At 33.4% G+C, this 23,882-nt stretch overlaps 3 protein-coding genes across 4 annotated transcripts; 2 read left to right on the forward strand and 1 right to left on the reverse strand.

Moving 5' to 3' along the window:
* The first annotated feature begins 1,198 nt into the window (after nucleotides 1-1,198).
* Nucleotides 1,199-7,022, forward strand: LOC149900342 (uncharacterized). Its single transcript, XM_090113319.1, has 7 exons — nucleotides 1,199-1,340; nucleotides 1,445-2,404; nucleotides 2,508-3,513; nucleotides 3,589-4,712; nucleotides 4,799-4,907; nucleotides 5,057-5,190; nucleotides 5,269-7,022. Exons 1-7 carry the CDS (start codon nucleotides 1,199-1,201, stop codon nucleotides 7,020-7,022), a joined length of 5,229 nt encoding a protein of 1,742 aa, XP_089969445.1.
* A 4,024-nt stretch (nucleotides 7,023-11,046) lies between these two features.
* LOC149900343 (uncharacterized) lies at nucleotides 11,047-13,999 on the forward strand. Its single transcript, XM_090113170.1, has 4 exons — nucleotides 11,047-11,273; nucleotides 11,346-11,694; nucleotides 11,974-12,186; nucleotides 12,607-13,999. Exons 1-4 carry the CDS (start codon nucleotides 11,253-11,255, stop codon nucleotides 13,923-13,925), a joined length of 1,902 nt encoding a protein of 633 aa, XP_089969296.1. The 5' UTR covers nucleotides 11,047-11,252; the 3' UTR covers nucleotides 13,926-13,999.
* A 1,606-nt stretch (nucleotides 14,000-15,605) lies between these two features.
* On the reverse strand, nucleotides 15,606-21,898 carry LOC149900344 (mitochondrial import inner membrane translocase subunit TIM50-C-like). 2 transcript variants are annotated; one of them, XM_090113172.1, is made up of 8 exons: nucleotides 21,716-21,898; nucleotides 21,206-21,386; nucleotides 20,667-20,838; nucleotides 19,912-20,045; nucleotides 18,777-19,002; nucleotides 18,150-18,273; nucleotides 16,554-16,743; nucleotides 15,606-15,932 (listed from the first exon to the last, which is right to left on the reverse strand). In XM_090113172.1, exons 1-8 carry the CDS (start codon nucleotides 21,852-21,854, stop codon nucleotides 15,929-15,931), a joined length of 1,170 nt encoding a protein of 389 aa, XP_089969298.1. In that variant the 5' UTR covers nucleotides 21,855-21,898; the 3' UTR covers nucleotides 15,606-15,928. The 2 variants fall into 2 exon arrangements, with proteins under 2 accessions (XP_089969298.1, XP_089969297.1); XM_090113171.1 differs by having other exon boundaries at nucleotides 16,550-16,743.
* Between the last annotated feature and the right edge of the window lie 1,984 nt (nucleotides 21,899-23,882).

A 23,882-nucleotide genomic window follows, 5' to 3' on the forward strand; every position in this document is an offset into this window, starting at 1 on the left:
GTTTTAATAAAATATAGATTCTTATTGAAGTGTTTTTTTTAACACTTTGAACCTGAGCTTTTAACAATTAATCGAATGAATTTATCACTTTGTAACCAAAACTTACATGAATGCGAGGATCTTTCAGCTATTGAATGACACTGTGTATAAAATAAGGTTTACCGATGCAAAAAACATATCAATCCAAGAAGTTTTAGGGATTTCCTTACTATATTATTAATATGATGAATAAAACCTAATCTTTTATCAAGGATAAACAATAAATAAGTAAGTTAAGGTTTTACATCGCCACAAAAACCATGCTGTTCAGGTATTAAGTCGGCCCTTAAATGGTATGCTAAATGTAGTATCGGCGAGTAAAAAAATTTTTGCAAATTCAGATAACAGTGAAACGGGTCTGTAGATTTGTAAATATAATTAAGATTTCTAAGGAGTTTTACCACTGAGGCGTAATACAATTGTATCCAAAATGTTATTTCGAGGAGAAGATTAATCTAAAGACGGAACTAAAAAAATCGAATTACTTATAGTGTACCTACACGGAAGAAAAGTGTTCAATAAGACAGTGCGCGCACGAGCAACTTTGTCTCCGCAACTTTTTTGTCTCCGCAACTATTTTGTCTCTCCCACCCATGGGCTAGTATGAAAGTGCGCGCACGTAGCGACGCAACTCCCCATACAAATTGATGGGAGAGACAAAATAGTTGCGGAGACAAAGTTGCTCGTGCGCGCTGGCTCTAAAAGCACAACATATATTGGCATGAGAAGAATCATTCGACTGCCGAAATATAATTTCAACTGCTGCCGCCCTAACAATCTCAAAGTCCCAAGAGTAGGTCTAGTTCAGTTGAATTTAAGATATTATGTAAATAGACTTTTGATGATGACTATTAGTAGTGTAGGACTGTACTTAATTTCAATACATTTTAAAATAATTTCAAAACATTATTTTGATATCTTTAAAAAGTGTAAAACTTTTTAGATTTTATATATTTTAGATTTTATAATAATCCTATTGGCAACCGAGATCTTTTTCGAATTTCAAAAGGTTGTCAATACTACACAAATTAACAGTTTGGCTGACTTTGAAATTTACAATTTTATCGACGATTTTATACTAGTGTTTTTTCAGAATTTATTGCTTGTTAAAAATTTATATCCGTTTGGATTATTTTGATAAATTTATGTGCTAGTAAAAATGTTGATAGGACGAGAGTCTGAGGGCAAAGAGACAAAAGGGATTGAAGAAGAAGGCGATAGACACAACCCTTGCCATGAATACGAAACTGCTAATGAATTATACGATATTATGTCTGAAAATCATCGCTACCATGCCAGCAGTAAGTTTATTTGTTCATACAAATTGTTTAGACATATATATTTATAGAAATAAAATAAACGTATTACCAATTTATGGTAAATTGATAATTTTATCATATTGCAGACGAAACTCTAACGGCAAGCGACTTAGTAATATTGTATAAAAACCTAGATATCGGCACAAAACTTATGACTGAGGCAAAGTATTCCCAAACAAAACCATCTAACCAATATGTGGAGACGGTCATATACAATGATGATCAAGATACCGATGATTCTGACATAGGTGAAATTTACAGCGCTGAAGATATACGGAATATTATGATGATAAATAAAGAAAGAATAGATTTGATAAACAACACATCGTCTTATGAAACTAATCTTTGTCAAAAATTTGGTAATGTTGCTATGAATTCGAGTAATTTAACATCGTCTTATAATGAAAATCTCCTTTTTAAGGACCCATTTATTAAAGATCAGTTAAATAGTTTCATTCCTGAAAATTATAATACTAATATCCTACCAACGTCATTGCTCGATTACATTTGCTGTAAAAGGCTAGAAGACAATTACAATTTTTACATGGATAGCGTTATCACATATGTGCAACATACAATAGAACATCTTAAGAGAATCAGCAATGGGGATTACTTAACGGATAAAGCAAAGAAGAAATGGAGAGAGGTTGTAGATCCTGTTTGTAAGGGACAAGATGACGATAAAAACGTTTTAGCAAATTCAATTAGCATCCCTTTAAATGTTACGCCAAAGTTGAATGGTCTTAATATAATGTGGGAGGATACTGTACACTCTGAAGTAGATGTGAGATCCCTCTCCAAGTTATTGGAGAAAAGAATTGTACTTGAAATTCCAAAATTAATTTGTGGAACTTATAAGTTATTTAGTCAACAATATAATGACAATTTGATAATCCATTGCAAAAAGGAAACTCAATATGTCAATAACGACACGCAGTCACGTGTTGATATTGTATTAAAAATAAAAAAATCTGATTCAGGGCATGTTATAAGTAAACTGGACTCTATCATGATTTTACAAACTTTACCTCAGACGTCTATCGAAGGTACGTTTTTTTATTATTATTTAACGATGACTTTTCTTTTTAATTTACTTATATTTGAATATAGAAATCATATAAAATAATAATATTAATGATATTTGTACAGATTGTATAGCAACTGAACCTTTAGCAATAATGTTCAATCCTCCTGATCATATGAAAGAGGATTCACCTAAAATAATGGAATTAAATGAAGATGATGAAGAAAGCAAAGAAACTATGTATGAATCAAGCATGTTTACCAATAAATCGCAAGAAACCTTTGAAGATTCACTGATTGGTACTGACACTGATATGAGTAGCATTTCGCCACAATGTAGGAATCAAGATTTTGCTGACACGTTTATTTCACACAAAACTATTATTGATACTAAGACGTATAGCGATGAACAGACTGAAGCAAATCTGTGTATTACATCACCAAACGAATTATATTGCACTCTACAACGTTTATCTATGAACTCTCCGGTACCAGAAGAAAGTGAAATCCCAATTAAGAAGAAAAAGTCAGCTTCGAAAGTTCGAATCAAATCTCCCTATGAAAATGCATCCCATGCAATGGAAGAGAAGAAAAGAAAGAGACTTCTTGAAATTCGCGAGAGACGTGAAAATAAGAAAAAAGCTTTGAGTGAACATTGTAAAATATCTAAACACAAATATAACAAAGGAGCTGTTATGGCTCGAGCATCAAGTTCAGTTACGAAACTATCAATTACCAATAAATCTTTTTACAACTCTATATACGGCCAAGCAATGAATAACGAAGTTAAAAGCAAAAAAGGTCGAAAGTTCAATAATGAAGACTTAAAAATTGTTGTTGATTTAGATAGTTCTAATGAAAAACCACAAATAAAATCTCCAAAATTAGATAAAAGTAAAGATAAGATAATATACGTCAATCATAGTTATTATCTTGATCATGCTGATACTCAAGTGATGCGCTTACAAATGAAACAAATGTCCGAAACTGATAATACTGCGGGAGGCACTGCTCCTACATCAGTAGCCTCAGATGATTTTAGCTCTAATTTGAGCTTACTCAAAGACCTTATTGGTCCAACATTAACCATTAATAGTCCTGATGAAAAAGACAATTCCTCGCCGAATTTCAAGTAAGATATCCATAAATATTTAATCAAAGATTTATTTTTCATTAATAATATTCGTAAATAATGTTTATATTTCAGGCTTATAAGTGAGGAAATTGCGACCTTTAATACGGAAACAGCGCCAATTGAATCCAGACGAAGCATTACAAACATAGTTCCTACTAATACCCCAAAGGAAATTAACTTATGTGTCAATAAAGAATCGCCAAAACACCAGCAGACTTGTGCCCCTACAGTAGAATGTCGAAAAAGTATCGATAAAATATATAATCTAATCCAAAAGCCTGCAAAAACTGACACATCTCAATTAGATTCAGCAAAAAAACTAGAACTAAATGTGGGAAGTAGCGATGGTGAGGATAAATATGAAGGGTACCATTGCATTCAAGCTAGTGATAGTGGAACTAGTGTAAAACATCATTTAGCTTCATCAATTCCAAGCTGTTTTAGTTTCGAGAGAGCCAATAAAGATCAACAAATTAAAAAGAATGTTATCAAAAAAAGTGAAATACCCATATCAGTACACCCAAAAGTAACTATTGATAGCAAAAATCAAGTTAGACGATCAAACGACGACAAAACAAAAAGAGATGGAAGAAAGATAAGTAGTCCTATGCATAAAATTGCTGAAAATCCATTAAAAGCTATTTCTCAACTGCTACATGAATTTGAAAATGTTCAAAAGAGCCGCCTTAAAAATGAATCCAAGACGAACAAAAAGCTTGATTCAGAACAAAAGCAAAGTGGTCGACAAGTTACTTTCAAACGACCGCTTCACCAAGACCAACACCCAAAAGACAGTGAACATGTTTCTCGAGTTTCAACTCCAAAAGAAAGAAAGTCACGACATAATAATACATTACTTCAAACTTCAAAATTGTCAAACACCAAGACATCTATGGATGATAAATTGAATAGAAAAAAAGTTACGGATATATTAGACGAAGTCAAAGAAGCTAGAGGTGAGGCGGTACGTGGACCACCAAAGACACATTCAAGACTTGATAGTTTAGCACAACCTAAGAAATCTTATATTCAGTCTAATAGTGAACAATATCAGAATCGAAATGTGAGAAATATTTTAAATAAACAACAAAGAGTTACAAATAATACAGTGACTGAAAGAAGAGAAGCATTTAACTTAAGACAAAAGCGAAGATTTGAACTGTCTCAAAAACCACATTCCGCAGTACCACCCCTAGGTGTGTAAAGGTGAATTTTTATACCGCTTTATACAAAATAAATTTAAAATTGATAAAAAATTATAAATATTTATTCCGATTAAAAGGTTCTAGACGGTCGTCAAGTAGCAGCCCCGATGGAAATCATAAACGTTCCCCATTGCCAGCGACTGGACCGTCCCATAAACATACCATACCAGAAGCACCTAAAACATTGTAAGATATTTTTGTACATATTATGCATTTAACTAATGTGAATCAACTTCCATGTTGGTAGCGAAACAACTAACTATTATTATTTCCAAGAATTTGTGTTAATCAATTCAAAGAGTTCAAATATGTAGCTTAAAATATGTTAATTTTAGGATTAAAAAGATGGTCGCGGTGGAATCGTATGTAACTAACCATTATGGACGCAGTTCGCCGATACGAGATTTAAAAGATTTCATTGGGGCTCAAAAGTCCCGAGTACCGCTGATACCGACTGATCTTGATATAGGTAGATTATTTTTTAAACTATCGTTTTTAACTTTAAATATTATTGATTCCTCAATTAAACTTGTATATGTTTATACAGGATCTGTAACATCGTCTCGGACCGCAGAGGAATCTACTACGCTTGGAAAAAAATTACATTATATGATTGATACAATGGTAAACACAGCTCTTCCTGCATTAACTTCACTTAATGAACAAAAAGAACGAAGCAAAGATGATTTAAACGAAGCGTTTATAGAAAATATGGACCAATATGACGAACTTATATCTAATACCGAATTCCCAATTGATATCTTTGGAGATAAAAGTATCACTACAGCTGTAGCAAGTCTACCAAGGGATAATAATCATAATGAATCTATTCGTAATAGTAAAATCGATTTTATGACATACGATATTCAGCCTTTCAATTCCACTACAGAGTTACAGCGGCTAGAAAATGCATTATACCGCCGATTATCGGCGGCTACATTTCAAAAACGTCTGCGGATTAAGAATTTAACATTAACGCCTAAACATTCTTTGCAGCAAGTTTTTGTATTACATTCTGGTGATGCTGGTTCTATCGTTGTTAAATCTACATTATCACAAAAATTTACTAAATCTAAGTCAAAAACTAAAACAGAACTGTATACACCTACTCATTCCAAATCACTTATTGATTGGACATTTGCAAACTTCCCGAAACAGTACGCAACAGTTGGGTATGCTGTACCTAGTATGTATAAAATAGATACTTCTCAAAAAACACCTGAGTCCGTAGAAGCTACATCAGACAGTCAACACTCCAAGGAAAATCGAAGTATTACATCTGACATTAAATCAAATAAAAATGATCAATGTTTTTACGAGTCCCCTGCACTTTTGGAAAAAGAGAAAGGTGCACAAGTAATCGGAGCAACTGCTGTTGCTGAAAAAAATACTCTACAAAAGAAGTCTGACGAAAAACCAGATGGAAGTTCACTAAATGGTACTACGGAACCTTCCAAAGTAAATCAGGAAAATTTAAACGAATCCAGTCTAAGTCTTATTTCGAGTAACATAGATACTACATCTCTCGATATATTAGTAGGTTTACTGAATGAAATTAAAAATATCACTTCTTGTCAAACGTACATAACTAAAAATGAACATCGTGTTAATGATGATGAATGTAAAGAATTAGAATTCATTTTGAAAAATGCAAAATTACAGGAATATTCAGTTGAACATAGTCCCCAAGATGCACTATCTTTCGCCAATTTAAAAGATGTTGGAGAAAATTGCAATTTATGTGCTTTAATAACAAGCCCAAATTCTGTTAATTATGGACCATTGATAAAAAGTACGCCCGTGCGATCGGATAAGGAAGTTAACGTTAGCATTTCTGGCATTGAATATGTGCACACATTCACTGAAGTACCTTCTCGATTTTTTCCAATTACAGTCCACCATAGCACTAATGTGACGAGCTCTCTCATCGGTGTTATCAGCGAACCGTCCGAACACTCTTTATATTCATTTTCAGATTATCAAACGATTTATTGCAATTCTTCAAGTAAAAGAATTATAGAACTACCTGATATTCCATCGAAACCATCAGTGGATGAGTTGATACAATCAGAACCAAAAGAAACTAATAAAACTAAAGAAAATACAAATCAACTTGTAGTGCGTGACAATTCTGAAGTTCAATGCGATTCATCGGAAGTAAAGAGACGGATCAAAAATGATCTGTTAGATTTTGATCCCATGTTAAAAATGAAAAGAGATATTTTAGTAACTGTGTATTCTATTCTTGTAATGACAGTTTTTGCTGCATTGTCTTTCCCTGAAATTTTATATAGCTACTAAATAATAATTGTGTCCTGTTTTGTATGAAACTTGTGTTATTTATTGTGTGTGTCTTGAAAAATTTGAAGTGCGATGTTGGTCGTGTTTTAGGTTTCTGAAAAAAATAAAGGAATAGAGATTTATATATATGAGACGTTGTTTTTATTTGTTTGAATCACACACAAAAACGCACACGGCACATATATGCGTTTTACTTTACAATGCTTTTTCCCAAGTTAAAACTAGTTGTAACTAAATGCTTATAATCACATTAGGTACCACCATTAACGGTCGAATGTCAATTTCCGTTATATCGCTTGCCACACCCGGGAATCGAACCGATTTAATCTTAGAAACTTTACAAATCAAAAAATAAAAATAAATATTTGTAAATTTATATTTATAAAGCTTAAAATTGTAGTTATCATGTAGTTATCATGCTTGTATTAGGGCGCTTGTGCACTACAAGGAATTTTACTGTCCGGCATTCCGATTTTTTACGGTCCGGTGTGGCATGAAAAAACCGATGAATTGCTTGTGCACCTGTCCGTCTTTACTCGGATCAGTGCGGTACAGTTCAAGGAAGTTTGGCGGTATAATGCTATCATAAATGATTGTTTTTGCATTTTACAAGAAACGAGTAAAAAATATAGAAGGTGAAATATTATATTATTTCGTTATAATAAAAAGTAAAGTTCCGTAAGAGATTTAAAATGCGTGTTTCACTTATTTATTTTAATCGGTGACGAGGAGCTAAAGCTATTCCTACTTGAACTTTAACTTACCAACACTTACTTAGATAATAATTATAGGTCAATGCTTGGTCAATGTATATAAAATAACAATACCGACTTCTCAAATCTCATTGCCAACTAAAAGAAAGTAAAACAAGAGCTTGCTTTCAATTGGCATATGCAGTAAAAACAGTAAAATCCAAGCAAGTGGGCATTCGAAAACAATTATACCTACAGCGACTCGTAGACACAAAAAACCATCCGGAATAGGGAAAAGTAAAATGTCGGAAAGTAAAATTACGTATAGTGCACAAGCTAGTATATAGATTAATGGCGTGCCATACCGGACCGTAAAAAATCGGAATGCCGGACCGTAAAATTCCTTGTAGTGGACAAACGCCCTTAGGATTTTGAATGGTAGTTTTAGCTGAACTGCGTTAACGCTCTAATACGAGATCCGAATTTCATTTTATCGTAATCATATTATCCCATCCATGCCCCATGTTGCAGCATGTAAGGACTAATAAGGTGTTTTGATTTGTTGTGTGTATTTCATTTTAATAAATAAATAAATACCGATCGACACTGAAAGTTAATTCTCAGATAATATCAGGAAAAATCTCTGTAAATATTATGTTTATTGCCGCCTACATTAAAGTAAATATTATGTTGTAGTAAATAATTATTATGTTTATTGCCGCCTACATTACCTTACATGCCGCCCGCAGGCCGCAGCATCTTCCCCGTGCTCATTCATTGCTCGTCCTCCTCCGATCCTCGCCATCTTTTATAACGCTTTGCGCGCCTTAGATAGTACTTGAGATTACTTGCTCTGTGATAGTAAGTGTTCATTGTGTTATCATTTTTTATCATATTTACTCTCTACTAGCTGCGCTTCGCGGTTTCACCCGCATGGCTCCGAATCCATGGCTAGATTAATCTATAGGTAGTTATGATGTTGAATTCTTAACATTTTGAATCGCCTATAGTTGTTTTTCTCTATTAATTATTATAAAAATAATACATGCATATTTCCTACTAGCTGCGCCCCGTGGTTTCATTCGCGCGCGTGCATCTTAATGTTCCTGTGGGAAAATCGGTTTAAAAATAGTCTAAGTTACACCTTATAATAACATCTGTCAGCGAAAGTCCCGTCAAAATCGGTCCAGCCATTCCTGAGATTAGCCGGAACAAACAGACTCACAAAAATCGCGAAAATGACCAATTATAAGTACCTAGTGTATGCATCCATATGCATTTTTTAAAAATAGTTATTTCAATATTAAAAACAGACACCCAATTAACAATTTAATTATTTGTATATATTTAGGTAGCGTTTAGCTACTATTATGTATTCTGTGATTTAGGTTCTGTAAAAAAAACAATCTGAAAAAACCAAGAAGCTTATATCTAATACCATATAATATCTTAGATTTAGGATTGGTCTCCGCGCGCGCGCTACGACTAGATACCGCCGGCGTACTTGAAAAATGCGGCAACTTATAGTACGCCGAATTCGGCGTACCCAAGCCAGTCCTGTCACAAGCATTGTGTGGAGAGGGCGAACCGATAGTTTATAAAGATTTTGAACAAAATCTGAAGTAAAATGCCTATTAGTGTCATAAAACTATTTAAAAATAATACAATAAAAAATAAGAAAGACACTGGGATCACGTACCATCACTAAGTATCGTATTATTCGAAATTTCTCCTTTACTTCGAAAATTTTTTCTACGAAAATACGACGCCATTCAGTGTTGCCGTACTGCAAATCCAAAAAAATACACGTGGTTGAGGGAATCTTTTAGCAATCATTTGAACTTTTTTTTTCAATACTATTACTAACACATGTATAAAAAAGTATAATAACAATAATTTATTTCTGTTTAACCATGTTTAACTGACTCATATATAATATGTATTATGTTATTTTTTATTTCCGCTTTTAACAACCTTTGTGACTATAGTTTAGTAGCGTCGCAAGTGGATTTGAGTCATGCGACTCAAATCGTTCATGGATTCGATTCCCGGCCAGGTCAGGATGAAAAAAAATATTTTTCAAAACTTCTTTCCAAGATGGTACTTAGATTTCCCATTTATGAGGAAAAATTTATGTAGCTGGCAGCCCAATTCTTCACACACACTAGCGTCTTTACAACACTACAGAAATGAGTTGCCGCACTCACAGAGTTATTGTTTTTAGGTGGGGCGGTATCTAGTCGTAGCGCGCGCGCGGAGACCAATCCTTAATCTAATCCATATATATTATATTACTCTATGTCTAATGCAGGCGCTAGACATGTGATCAAATACGCAAATACCTACAAAGTCGCGAAGGCACTGACATTTGCCTATTTGTTCAAAGTTTGAACACATATTTGAAGTTTGCCGAGTCGAGTCGGTTTTTCTGCGAACATCAAAGTAATCAAACTTCAAAGTTGCTTCAAAGTTTGTGCGCCCTGCCACACTTGTTGCAATGCTTAGTAACGCGCGCACCGCTGACCGGAGCAGTTGTGTGTGTATATTTTGAGTGTCATAATGGAGTGGAGTAATGATGTAGTTATCGAATTTCTTCAGCTACTTGAAGCGGAACCCTCCATATGGGATCCAAAAAACAAAGACCACAAAAACCGTAACGTTGTAAACGACGCATGGGTCCGAATAAAAAATAATTTATCACTACCGTTTACGGTAGATGAACTAAAAAGAAAGAGAAATAGCCTTCTAACCCAGTATAGGGATAATTTAAAAAAAATTAAAGAGACAACAAAAATCGTCTTCCGATCTATCAGCCATCTTTGCAATAACTGTGCCGTAAAACATTTGAAAACAAGTCTAGCAGGCATATTTGTAATCGTGTTTGCGTCAAAGTTTTCACTTCAAAGTTTTGTCAAATGTTTGCTCAAACTTTGAAGCCAATGTGTAGCGCCAGCCTAATACACTGGAGATTTCAGTAGGTACCTATGAACATTAACTTGTAACAAGCAAATATGACGTTGAATGACGCCTGTATGTTTTTTTATCCCTTTCACACCTAACTTGGCAAGTTGGTGTGAAAGGGATAAAAAACATACAGCGTCATTCAACGTCATATTTTCTTGTTACAAGTTAATGGTCATAGTGCAATCTCCAGTGTATTAGATACTAAGATTTGTGCTAAGATTAGATATAAGCTTCTTGGAAGAAACATTCAAATCTGAATCCTAGTTGCTTGCTAGTTGCAGCTGTCAGCTGTTATGACATTGACAGCAAACTGACATTGACGGGTAACCTAAATTCTAAACACTTCTAAATCATATTTATAATTTCTTGGTTCGTTAATCCAAAGATGTTTATACGGACACGTTAATCGTCTTAAATGTGATTAATAGTGTTCCATAATTCTATTTGGTAATGTGTACTCGTGAGTGAAAATATAGACGTATTAATTTAAACAGCCTTGTCAGTGCTGTTTAAATTAAATTAGGCCAAGAAAAACAAACTAAAAGTTTATTTACAAGTATAAAAGTGCCGCACCATGTCCGTATATTTTGTGAAGGTAAGTTGTGGATGATTTGAAAGTCTTCTTCTCTAAAAGTTTCTATATACATAATCTAACTACTATTCACAGAAAAGGAAGAAAATTACGGCGGATCTCGATAATACCGCTCCAGTAAAGAAGATATTGGACGAACTTCCTCATAAAAACAAAGAAGCCTTTGCCTTTTACTGCAGAAATCTACTACAGATAAAAACTGATGGGTTCCACTGTTACATTCCTGGATATCCTTTAAATGGTTTTAGTGACGATTGGAATGGCCAACTTCTTTCCAACTATTTCCAGCCATTTACATATAAGTGCTTGCCTCCAAGATTCATAACAGACATCCGACATATAGACAAATCTGATCCTGTATCTGACTATATTAAAAAAAAGCAAGATTGGAAGAAATCTTTAAATACTGCAAAAATCTCAGCATGTTTGTATATTTCATCTTTTTTAAATTAAAATTAAAGACAAACTTTTTGAATCATTTATTAGTTTGTTGATTAATATATTTTGTATAATCTATCTGATCATTAAATCCAAACAGCACAAATAGTTTAAGAGAAAGTTTATTGTTTCATGTTCATAGTATTTGTTCATCCGTTTTTATTATTTAATGAAGCAATAAATTATTTAATGTCTTCTTATATGTGTAATTTTTTGTTATAATATTTGTGGATGTATGTTTGAAGTTGTGACCATATTTTTACAGTGACAAGGAAAGCTAATGAAAAACTAGAAACACTCAATGAAGATGTTGTAAGATGTCCCAAATATATTGTCACAATAGCAAATTTATTGGAAAAAGATCCAGAACCATACTTCAACTTCAGATATAATTGGTATTATGCTGGATCTGGGAACATGCACCTTATAAGTTATGAGGGCAAAGATTACATACTCTCGGCTGAGTTTTTTACTGTTTGTAAGTAGAACTTTATGTTATAAATTTAATATGTACTATAAAAAAGTGAAGTCAATTTGTTTTGTTGGCAGTTGGCAGCAGCAGCTTGAATAATAATCTCCTTTTTCCACAAATTGACATTTGATGTCATTATTTGACCGTTTTTTGGGGCATATGATCAAACATATCCATCAGGGTCTATAATCATTGCATATTAAATACTTATAATAAACTAGCTTACCGCCCGCGGCTTCGCCCGCTTTGTCTAAAACCTAATAAATTATATACTTAAACCTTCCTCTTGAATCACTCTATCTATCAAAAAACACATCAAAATCCGTTGCGTAGTTTTAAAGATTTAAGCATACAAAGGGATATAGGGACAGAGAACGCGACTTTATTTTATACTATGTAGTGATAATTAATTTACTTTTATTTCAGATTTGAGAAATTTCAACAAACAAGGCATAGCTATTGAATCGGAACATGTTGCCAGCTTCGAGTGTGGTGAAGGCAACAATGTGTTTGAGATTGCTTGTTCGTCATGTCAGAACCATCTTCTAGCTTTTAGAACAAGGAATAAAGTATTCATCTGCAAACTAACATCTGAAAATGACCAAATAATTATTAAGAAAATAACAGTATTGGACTCGGACATCCCCTACACTTCCATATCATTTGATAGTTATCATACAAAAGTCTTGAATGTCAGTCTAATTGACAAACATCTGCATTTAATTAACACTGAAACTCTGTTAGGTAAAAAGATTTTATTAAAGGGTCTCATTCATAACTTTGTTGATAATTGGAATACTGTAATCGCTGCCAAAAAGGCATACTACCTACATGTATCGAAGAAGGCAATCTGTTTATATGATAAAAGAACAAATCAAATTCTAAATCCCTATACTACAGTAAGAGATACAGTTGACGAGTACAAATGTAACGACATAACCTGTGTGAAACAGTTTGACAACAGTGACTATATCTATTTTGGAACAGATCATCATTTATTTGAGTTAGACTTGCGATATTACAGGAGTTACAAAATAGAGCCAGTCCAACGTTGGACTCATGGAATGCAATTTCCTCCATTGTATTTAAATAAGTGCAATCTAGACGTGAATAGAGATCTAGTCTGTATGAGCAGCCCGTGGTGTGAGGACATGTGTGTTGTGCCCAATTATAAGAAAAGTGGCTTCGTGTATAACGCTGATGGCGGCGTGACCATACCGTACCGACCTCCGAGCATCTTGTCAGTGTTGCACCAAGCGCGGGAACAGTTGCTATGTAACGAGCTGTACACGCCGATCGATGGTAGACTAGTCACCACAATAAATGGCACAATAATGATCGAAAAAGGCGAAAATTTCGAGATTCTAATGCACAACGCTTTAGGCGATGTAACTAGACACACACTTATCCCCGATTATAATCATCCCTCAGTAGACGATGACAGTGTTCAAAAGTTATATGAATGGACCAAACCCTTTGAATTCAAGAAGATGCCATTTGACGTAACGAAGATTGCAAACATTGCGAAGGTATGGAAGAGATTACATAGAGTTCCGGATGATATCCCACTAATGAAGCAATACATAGAAATGAACTTTTTCGACGAGGATGAGATACGTAAAACTTTTGAGAATGGTGAACTCGATGTTGAGTTTAAAGAAGCGTGGCTCGATCGAGAGGCGGAAGATAACCCGACGACTATTACACTTGCTTGTGATGAGTCAAATATCAGCATAAATAAGTAAACATAAACGTAGATGTACACAAGTCTCTGATATGTAATTTAATAGCTAACTAATTAAAATTAATTTAAACGTTACGTTGTTTGTTTTAATCAATTCCTGTATAAGTTTAGTTGCGTGCGTAAATTATTTAAAAGGCTACAATATTTTTAATCGGTATTGAGGTCTACATGTTTGATAGTTTATTATTATTATCCTACGATCTTGATATAGGCAAAAATAAAACAACACGAATCCATAAACAATCTATATTCACTAACTGACAGCACACTCGCACGCCGCTCAACACACGAACATGTTACATTTACACAATAACAATAACAAAACTTAACGGAAAATATTATATATTATAACCATTGCGGTTATTTAGTTAGACATAATCGAACTCTTCAAAAGATGAACCAAAATTTGTAAAGTTTACTATTTGTAATAATTATCAATGGAATCTTCCTTTCTATGATATTTTAACTGCCATTTAAATTAGGTAGGTAATAATCCAATTTATATTGGATAATTCATAAGCCAGAACCTCTATGGGATAATTTTCAGTAGGTACTTAGGTAGATACTTATTAATGAAAATAGTTTCAAAAAAACTAAAAAACACGCCTACACTCATGAAATTATTGTATTCTCACCGATCCTTCTGAGTACAAAGTTGGAATTAAATCTGTTGGAATTAAATCTGTTAAAGAGGGTCAAAATCGAGTCTAAAGGAGTCGGTTACACACAAGCATACAGGTGAAGCTAATAAAAACGTGTTAAAATAATCTAATTCCTTACAATCTGAGACCGTTTACAAGCAAAGTACATTTTCTAATTCCATCAGAGTAGGTTATATGTATAATATAGGTACGGATTGATAGAAGGAACTTGAGTACATTCATTAAATAAAGATAGCATCGATGTGATTTTATAATTTGGAAATTTAGGCTTTATACATACATATATATATATATAGTAACTAGCGGTCCGCCCCGGCTTCGCCCGTGGTACATGTTTACGTTTTCTCTACATAAGAACCATCCTCGTACTTCAAAGAATATAATAAAAAAAGAATTATCGAAATCGGTTCAGCCGTTCTCGAGTTATGCGCTTACCAACACATTTTGCGATTCATTTTTATATATAGTAATAAGACTATGAAATGCTATCCGATAAATAAAAATCCATCAAATAATAAAGATTTTCTGTAAATAAACAATGGGCAAGTGCTTTTTATTGTGCGTAATGTAATACGAGTCCATTTTTATTAAAAACTAGCGGTCCGCCCCGGCTTCGCCCGTGGTACATATTTACGTTTTCTCTACATAAAAACCATCCTCGTACTTCAAGGAATATATTAAAAAAAGAATTATCGAAATCGGTTCAGCCGTTCTCGAGTTATGCGCTTACCAACACATTTTGCGATTCATTTTTATATATAAGAAGAAGATAAGACTATGAAATGCTATCCGATAAATAAAAATCCATCAAATAATAAAGATTTTCTGTAAATAAACAATGGGCAAATGCTTTTTATTGTGCGTAATGTAATACGAGTCCATTTTTATTAAAAATGTGGCAATATGCATGGTGCAGAGGAGCAATACTTCTAAATGAAAAAAGGAATAGGACTTTTTTATGACAGGATAGAGAAACTAAAAAAAATACATTTCATCAATCAGCATAAATAAACAATCAGTACATATTATTCATATATTTTTGTAATATTTACAGGAAACTAGGTACTCAATAAAAATACTAAATAAAGTAAAAGGTACAATACAGTGAGTTGGGTACTTCGAGGCAATTTGAACTTTAGGAACAAACATTTAAAACTGATTTTTGCACGAAAATAAGTTTTCTTAATATTTCTGAAATAAAACATTCAAATGTCAGGTTTCACGGGGGTTGAGATTATCAAATTGTTATTTCAACATGTAGTCATCCATCATAGCAATGTGATAGTTTACTTCATACTCTCTCTCAATAACTCTTCTAATTCAAGCAATGACGCCACTTCGTTTAACTGAAAAGAAAAGAGATTGTGTTAGAATAATATTATTTTATTCATTTCATATTTGAAAGATACGCTCTAAGTATAAATTTTGTTGAAATAGCGGGCCGGCAACCGTCAGCCAGTAATTGACTGCACAAGCGCCGCATCTCTCTCACGCGCTGGTATCGAACTACTTATAGTACTACTAGTGGTCCGCCCCGGCTTCGCCCGTGGTACCTACATGTTTAAACTATCCTATCTCTCAAATTGGATCGAACTGCACGTGGTGTGCGAATTTTATTATAATCGGTTAAGTGGTTTAGGAGTCCATTGAGGACAAACACTGTGACACGAGATTTATATATATTAAGATGACCGAACCCACCTATCGCTTTTAGAGTTCCCCGAGTATAATAAAGTGAGATGTAGTCGAAATACTTACAAAAAAAAAGACGTGTGTCACTCGGGGACTGCCGCGGTAAAGCTATTTCATGCTATGCCTTCAAGCCACACCTCCGTGCCCGTCCCCGTGGGGAGCGTGAGGTTTTTTCGTTACGGAATTTTTCGATTCGGTCCCCGCGCTCAAGGCCCGCGATAGAAGCTATGCAATAGCTTAACAAGTTTTCAAAAAATCTGCACCTACCCACCTACCGCCTAGTGAACGTCCTGAGCCAGTTGCCGGCGAGCGACTGCGCAGGCGCAGCATCCCGCTCCCGTTTCTCCGCCTCCATCTGCTCGAGCAGCTTGCGCTGGTTGTCGCGGAACGCCGCTATCGGGTCCTCGAACTGGCCGTAGTACGTGAGCACTTCGCGCACGTCGGCCACGTTCGACATAGCTATCGCTGTGTATGAATGAATGAATGAATGAATGAATGAAAATTCTTTATTGCTTAGAAATAAATAAATACAAATGCAAAAGCGCACAACACATAATATAAAACAAGCAAAAGGCGGCCTTATCGCTGTATGGAATATAGGGTTTATAAAAAATGTGTAAAATCAAGTATTTCTATAGCTCATGTTATTCTGATGTGTAAAGCTACATCAAAATCTGTCCAGTAGTTTTTAAAATGACAGAGTAACAAACATACATCCATCCATACAAACTTTCGCGTTTATAATATAAGAATGATAAAATAAATAAATTTAGACAATTAATTACGGCGAAAAGCTCTTTTAGATTTTAAACATGTTACCGTAAGATTGTAAAAATCGTTAGATTATAATCGAACTCGTGGGATTAAAATTTATAATTTTAATGTTTGCAAGCGATTTAACACATTATTTTTCAGACGATTTTTATGCATATACATATATCGCAATTATGTTCTATGCAGGAATCTAATCGATAAGATATACAGGGTGTAATCGTTAAGTGTGCACAAGCGATTATTCCGTTGCCATTGCAGATATTAAAAAAACTTTAAACTGATATCGAAAGTACTTAACCTAATGAGTAAAATGACCAAAACAAATTAAAAAAAAAAATTTGTGTGGTTTTATGAAACCACGGTAAAAGTGAAACTTAGGCACAAAATTATCGTATTTGTACGATAATGACTCCGAACACTGCTTTATACCTACTCGACAGCCGACCGTCACGCGACATGCACTACACAGACCAAAAAGTTTGAGACGATGTAATAAAATTTTCACTTAATTAATAAAACGAGGAATATCCAGAAATGTTACATTAAACGCTCCCATACATTTTATTTCCCATACATTTTGTATCCATAGCAGATTTTCGAAGTGACGTCCTCATTGTTCAATACAATGAGGAGCTCTATTTACAGTTTCTAAATGAACTTTCCTTCAAATTTGCGAAGTAATTAAAGCAGAAAACCGAACAAAGTAAGAAAAAGCTACAATCTTTCATATTAAAATATGTACTTGGGATATTCATATCTCATACTTAATGTATGGGAGGGTTTCATGTTATTTTTTTAGATATTTCTCGTTTTATTTTTCAAAATTAATTATGGACTATGGTCATTTTACTCATTAGGCTAAGTACTTTCGATATCAGTTTAAAGTTTTTTGATATCTGTAATAGTTACGGAATAATCGCCTGTGCACACTTAACGATTACACCCTGTATATATAATGAAGATTATAATTTCACTTCATTTATTTTCTTTACTATAATACTTGCGCTATAGATTATTTATCTCCATTTACGTAATGATATAGCAATTCAAAGAATAAACAGTTACATTAATAGATATTGAGAACATCAATAACTCACTTTGCAATAAGTTAGCCAGATCCAAAAGCGCAGTGTCATCATCAGCGCCCTTCCACTTTTGTAAGATGAGTGCGTTTTCTGGTTGGAACTTTGTCGCTTGTTTGTTCCAGTCCACTACTATTACCTGTAAATTGTGTTTTAAATTTTAATTATTGTTTTAAGTATAAATATCTCTAATATCATTGATGTACAATGAATAAATAGACACACAATAATTATGATCAATTGTCCGAAGCAAAACTCGGCGTTCGCGTCTATAACGCAGAATTGCGTATTCAAAGGACTTTGAATATTATTGCCACGAAATAAGGCGCTTATTTGCGATTGTGATTTCAGTGGTTTTAGGTTTATAGAACGTCAATGATAAAGACATATATGTATTTATTGATTAGAAAATAATCTTAGGAAACAAAAGCCTATTTCTTAGTCTAGCTTCTTAGTAAATAATTCACAGTAAAGCCAAACGGTCATATCATAAAATATGCTGCAATTTTTTTGGAATATTAAAAATACATTCCAAGTTACAACACAATATAAAATAAGTTTATGAAGATAAATACACTCATATAACTTCTAATGAAACTAGAATTATTGCAATACTTTATCACAATAAAAAAATCAACCAACCTTTGACAAGTCCCTATTTAATCCCTCCAAGTTCTTAACATGCACGCCATCTATGAAATGTGTGGAATCTCTAAACAGTCTATAGGAAATCAGTTTATTTTCCGGATCGAGTTTATCCAAGACTGGCCATATCATGAACACATTCTCAGATGTGAATATAACCACTTCATAGTCAGAATTTGATACGGTTTGCAAGAATTGATCCACACCAGGACGTTTCTTGAATCTGAAAATTTACAGTTTTTTCACGTAAATTTTACGCATGACTGCAATTTGCGGAGAGATGTATTATAGTGCACAAATGTTCAAATAATTTCTTTTATAGTGATAAATTTATAAATTTTTTTATTGATAATAATTAATTTAAGCTTGTAATGAGAATTAATATAAAAAATGGCATGGCAATGGCAATGGCATTCTATGCCATATATTTGAAGAACATCGAAATTTTCAGCAAGACAACTAAAGTCCGGTCGCGGAGCAGGAAGAATTTCGTACATTAACGTGTTATTACCTGTCACTGTCACTCCCGCGTAAATATAATGTGTCTTGCTCCGCACAGGTGCAATGACCGCCGTCCTTAGGGATTGTAAACCTTAATCTGAGAGCGTAAGGTTTGTGTTTGCTTGATTGGTGTCAGGTGTTCGATTATGATTTTGTGAATTCAAAATTTATAAGAATAAACCTCAAACTCTTTATGTCCAATCAAAATCCGCCTAAGTCGAAATCGCGTGTTAGACTAACGTATTTCTGTAATATTGTATATAGTAAATTATTTTTTGAATAATAAGGTCATAAAGAAGTTTCACTTCTTATGTGTGTACACGCACACTTTTTTTTTAATATAATATATCGTGGTTATTGAAAAAGTTAAAACGTAACTAACTAATAAGTATTGTATATGAATAAAGGACATTTATTTAATATGTTAGTAAAAAACATTTTCTCCTCCAAATATATCATGTATACTGCACTTCATTCAAAAATGTTTGTGACCACTGTCAGTAGGTAAAGAGGTCATTGTACGAAATTCTTCCTGCTCCGCGACCGGACTTTAAATGATACAAATATTACATAATATTAAGTTACAAAACTTTACCATACTATTAAACAACCGTAAGCCGTAAAAGTTTACCTCCATCCAGTCTGATAAGACCAATCAGGATGCACCAATACATCAGTGAATTCAAGCACAAGTGTGTAGGTCGGCTGGTATGGTGCTGGCAAGGGGTCTGGCAGCAGCTTCTCGCGAGAAGGCTCTTTTATCATCTGAAACAAAATATTCATATAAGGGCCGATTTTTCAATGCTTGGATAAAACTTATTCGATGAATAATGTATGAAACTACCATTTTAAAAAGTATTCGAATTCTCCGTATTTGACAGTTTACGTGACATTTTAATATTATCGTGTAATACTTTATTGGACGGATAAGTTTTATCCAAGCATTGAAAAATCAACCCTAATTAGAATTATTTCAATACAAAGTCCAAAATTTTATAAATGTAATCATAAACATATTTTAAGTAATTGAATAACAAATGCAGATACAACCAGTTACTAGTCCCATATTGTTAAAGCAGATTGTTGTAAATCAGTACCATTTTTTTTATTAAGTTATAAAACAGTTGGGACTGAAGTTCTAGCCTATGTATTAATTCTCATAAGAATTTGATATGATTACAAATTAAATTAATAAAAGACGTGTGGCACTCGGGGACTGCCGCGGTAAAGCTATTGCATGCTATGCCTTCAAGCCACACCTCCGAGCCCGTCGGAGTGGGGTGCGTGAGGTTTATTCGTTACGGAATTTCTGGATTCGGTCCCCGCGCTCAAGGCCCGCGATAGAAGCTATGCAATAGCTTAATAAAATTTAAAACACTAACAAACCTTTTCATAAAAAGTAAGTTCTTTCCATGTGCGTCTCATGTACTGCCACACAATAGGTAAATGCGAGAATTCATCAGTGAGCGGCTGCCCATCGTCCCCTCGTTTGGGCGCTCCCATCTCTACTACCATACACCCCCCCATTACTGTTAGGGCTCCGCCAAACACTGCGAAACTGTGGTAATTTTATTAATTAAAAATAATTCTTAAGTAGGTTGTGATTGAAATTTTACACTGGGAGAATTATATGCTATGAAAATTATTTCATTTCATGTAAAAAATCAAATGAAGTCAATTGATTTTGATACATAACTAAGATAGACAGACTTCATGAACAATGCACACAATATTATCCATACAGATTTTAGCATCATTCTAATTACTAATAAGATGAATTTATATAAATTAATAGAGTACAGAAAAAATTCGGTCACGAGGCGGGACTCGAACCCACATCCTTTCACGCCAATCTGGGGCGGATGCTTGATTTTTTCTATTCTTTATAAAGCATTTGAATGCCATCAAATTCAAGATGAATTTACCCAATTTTCATTCTTCTCCAGCTCTTTTCATTTTCTTCTGACTTCTCTTTCTGTTCCTTTTCAAATTTCTCTTGTTCCTTCTTGACTTCTTGAGCATCTTTGGTATTTAAATTATTTTGTGGAAAGAAACGGCCGAGTATATCAACTTTTTCAGGGGCTTTGTCCTCTTTATTCTTATTACCTGTTTAAATTTTTAAATCCAAATAATTTTATTTAAATTAACACATTTTATAAATTATTGTTATGCCTATAATGTTACCAGTCTACCAATTATTAGTTAGTAATTGTGGTAACAACTTTCTTAAGACATTTAAAAACAAAAAATAGAAATTGTGAATCGTTTAACAGTTTTTATAAATTGAAAATTCGGAAAACCATGCAAAAATATTCTATATTTATAAATTAATGTTTTGATATTATTCTAAGTACTTAAACTACATGGAATAATAGTAACAAACAATTTTACATTCAATTCTTGAAGCAGAGAATATTTTTAATAATTGAACTAACCTAAGTTATCGGCAGAATAAAATCTCGTGGAACCAGCCGATATCAACCACAAGTTCTGCCGGCAAATATTCGTTGTTTGATACTTAGAACTTCCGCAACACACGGCTTTTGTTAAAAATAGTACTTTTCGAAGAGACATTATTCTAAATTAGATTAATCAGAATTCACATTCTCATTTCTCAAATGGAATGAAACAAAACAAACTGTCAGTCGTCGGAAATCAGATTTCGGATGTCATTGTGATGAGGTAGGTACCACAGAGTAAGTAAGTAGGTATAGTTTGATGGTTGGTCTATGAATCACTTTGTTTAATTTTCTGTGATTATAGTATTTGATTAAGTACATATAGGTAAACCAGAATCTGATGGCAATTAGGGAAATCAAAATTTTGAGTGTGCAACCCTAGGGAAAATGGACTGAACGATCTTGATACTGCGTATTTTTTATTTTGTCCTCAATATCATTAGTTATATTACACAAGTGGATAATACTGTATTTAATAATGAGATATCCACGTAATATTATGTAGGTAGGTACTTATTACATGTATAATATACATATTACTTTTCTAAAGGTAATACATAATATTATGTATTACACACCTATCTTTGAATATAATATATCATTATGGCATGTGAAAATATGGATGTAATGATAATGCAGATCAAAACTTATTTACTATATTTAACGATTGTTTATAATTTTTTATAAAATAAAACAATAATAAAATAAAATCATGTTTATTTTCGTAAGATTTAACACATTATAAAATTGACTTGTACACCTTGGACTTGACAAATAGCCGAATTGGAAACTCCTGTTATAAGTTTTCATAAAATTATATTTTAATCAACAAACAATATTATATACCTATTTATAACATTTTTAATTTAAAGTATCAAAACGGGTAAGTCCAACTTAGCAATAAAATCTTTCACGCGCTTTAAAATTGAAAATTGTGATGAGTTTGACCCTTCTTCATCGAATATTTTTCTATACACATTGTAAACAACACCTCTTGCTTGTGATCGCAGCGGTTTTATCGACATTTAGAAGATTTTGAAGACAAAATCCTAAAAATTTATCATCAAAACAAATAATTTGACAACCAATTTGATAGTTGTCAAATTAAGTTGCCACATGAAAATCTTTAATTTTTTTAATATAAATATGCCATCAGATTCTGGTAGACCTATAACTATGTAGCTCAGCTTGCTCGAAGGCTGAACAATATAACTATGAAAAATAAGGTAAAAATATTTTGACAAAAACTTATGCTTTTGTAAGACCTTTAAGAGTCCATATCGATTTTAGAGTGATTTTGACTTGTTTCTGTAATTCTTTAGGCGCTCGTTTAACAAAACTAAATTAGTAACAATGTGTTTTATTGTCTTAAATTAAAGATTCATTCAATATCTAAAATATGTTCGAGACAATTTATTGATATTCATTGTCCAGTTTGTTTAATAGCCAATAACCTGAGGAGTGTTTCAATTTTTTCCATGCAGTACGTTCGTGTCTTTGTAGTTTACACGGAATTTAAAAGAAGAAGTTTTCATAAAGACACTGAGACATCCTAAAATATGTTCGAGGCAATTTAAGTACTTTTATTCAAAAATTCAAAGAAAATCTAAGTTAAAATAGCCTTACTTTGATGAAATTTAATGTGTTTTTGGCGTCGAATTTCTAAAACATACAACAGAGTAAAAAATAAATAAAAAATACACATTAAATGATAGATTTATGCTTAAAAATTTGCAATAAAAAAAAATACATATTATATAATTTATGAAAGTAATGGAATATTTTAAAGTTCTCTAGAATTTTCGATTATATACGGGAGCGCAAACGCTGTTACGGCAGACCGCGCTCTGCCGCGCTCCGCGCTTTAAGGAGTAGGACGTGTTGCGCTGCTCCGTCAGACACAAAATTACTAAAGTACGTTTTTCCCGCGCGTAGTAGTCGGGAAGCCCACGATTCTAGATTAGAATTGGTGGACTAGACGGTAACGAGATAATAAGGTCCTATAATGTTTCCACTTTGAGCGCTTTCAGCCTTTGCTACTCGCACAGGCTACTCGACTACACGATGATCGCGTTCAAAGTAAAAATACTAGCTTTCGTCCAGCGCAATTTTGTATTAGGACTCTTAAGGATATTTTTATTCT

This window comes from Colias eurytheme, chromosome 19 (assembly GCF_061535395.1).
Source record: "Colias eurytheme isolate Ceu_HAF_F1 chromosome 19, ilColEury1 Martin Lab GWU primary, whole genome shotgun sequence".
NCBI lineage: Eukaryota > Metazoa > Arthropoda > Insecta > Lepidoptera > Pieridae > Colias > Colias eurytheme.

Coding starts and splice junctions, on each gene's coding strand:
- LOC149900344 (XM_090113172.1), bottom strand. CDS start 21,854: ATGTCTCTTCGAAAAGTACTATTTTTAACAAAAGCCGTGTGTTGCGGA. Junction 21,387..21,715: donor TTATTCTGCCGATAACTTAG/GTTAGTTCAATT, acceptor AAATTTAAACAG/GTAATAAGAATAAAGAGGAC. Junction 20,046..20,666: donor AACTTACTTTTTATGAAAAG/GTTTGTTAGTGT, acceptor ATTTTGTTTCAG/ATGATAAAAGAGCCTTCTCG.
- LOC149900343 (XM_090113170.1), top strand. CDS start 11,253: ATGTCCGTATATTTTGTGAAG. Junction 11,274..11,345: donor TGTCCGTATATTTTGTGAAG/GTAAGTTGTGGA, acceptor TACTATTCACAG/AAAAGGAAGAAAATTACGGC. Junction 11,695..11,973: donor TACTGCAAAAATCTCAGCAT/GTTTGTATATTT, acceptor ATATTTTTACAG/TGACAAGGAAAGCTAATGAA.
- LOC149900342 (XM_090113319.1), top strand. CDS start 1,199: ATGTTGATAGGACGAGAGTCTGAGGGCAAAGAGACAAAAGGGATTGAA. Junction 2,405..2,507: donor ACCTCAGACGTCTATCGAAG/GTACGTTTTTTT, acceptor ATATTTGTACAG/ATTGTATAGCAACTGAACCT. Junction 4,908..5,056: donor CCAGAAGCACCTAAAACATT/GTAAGATATTTT, acceptor TGTTAATTTTAG/GATTAAAAAGATGGTCGCGG.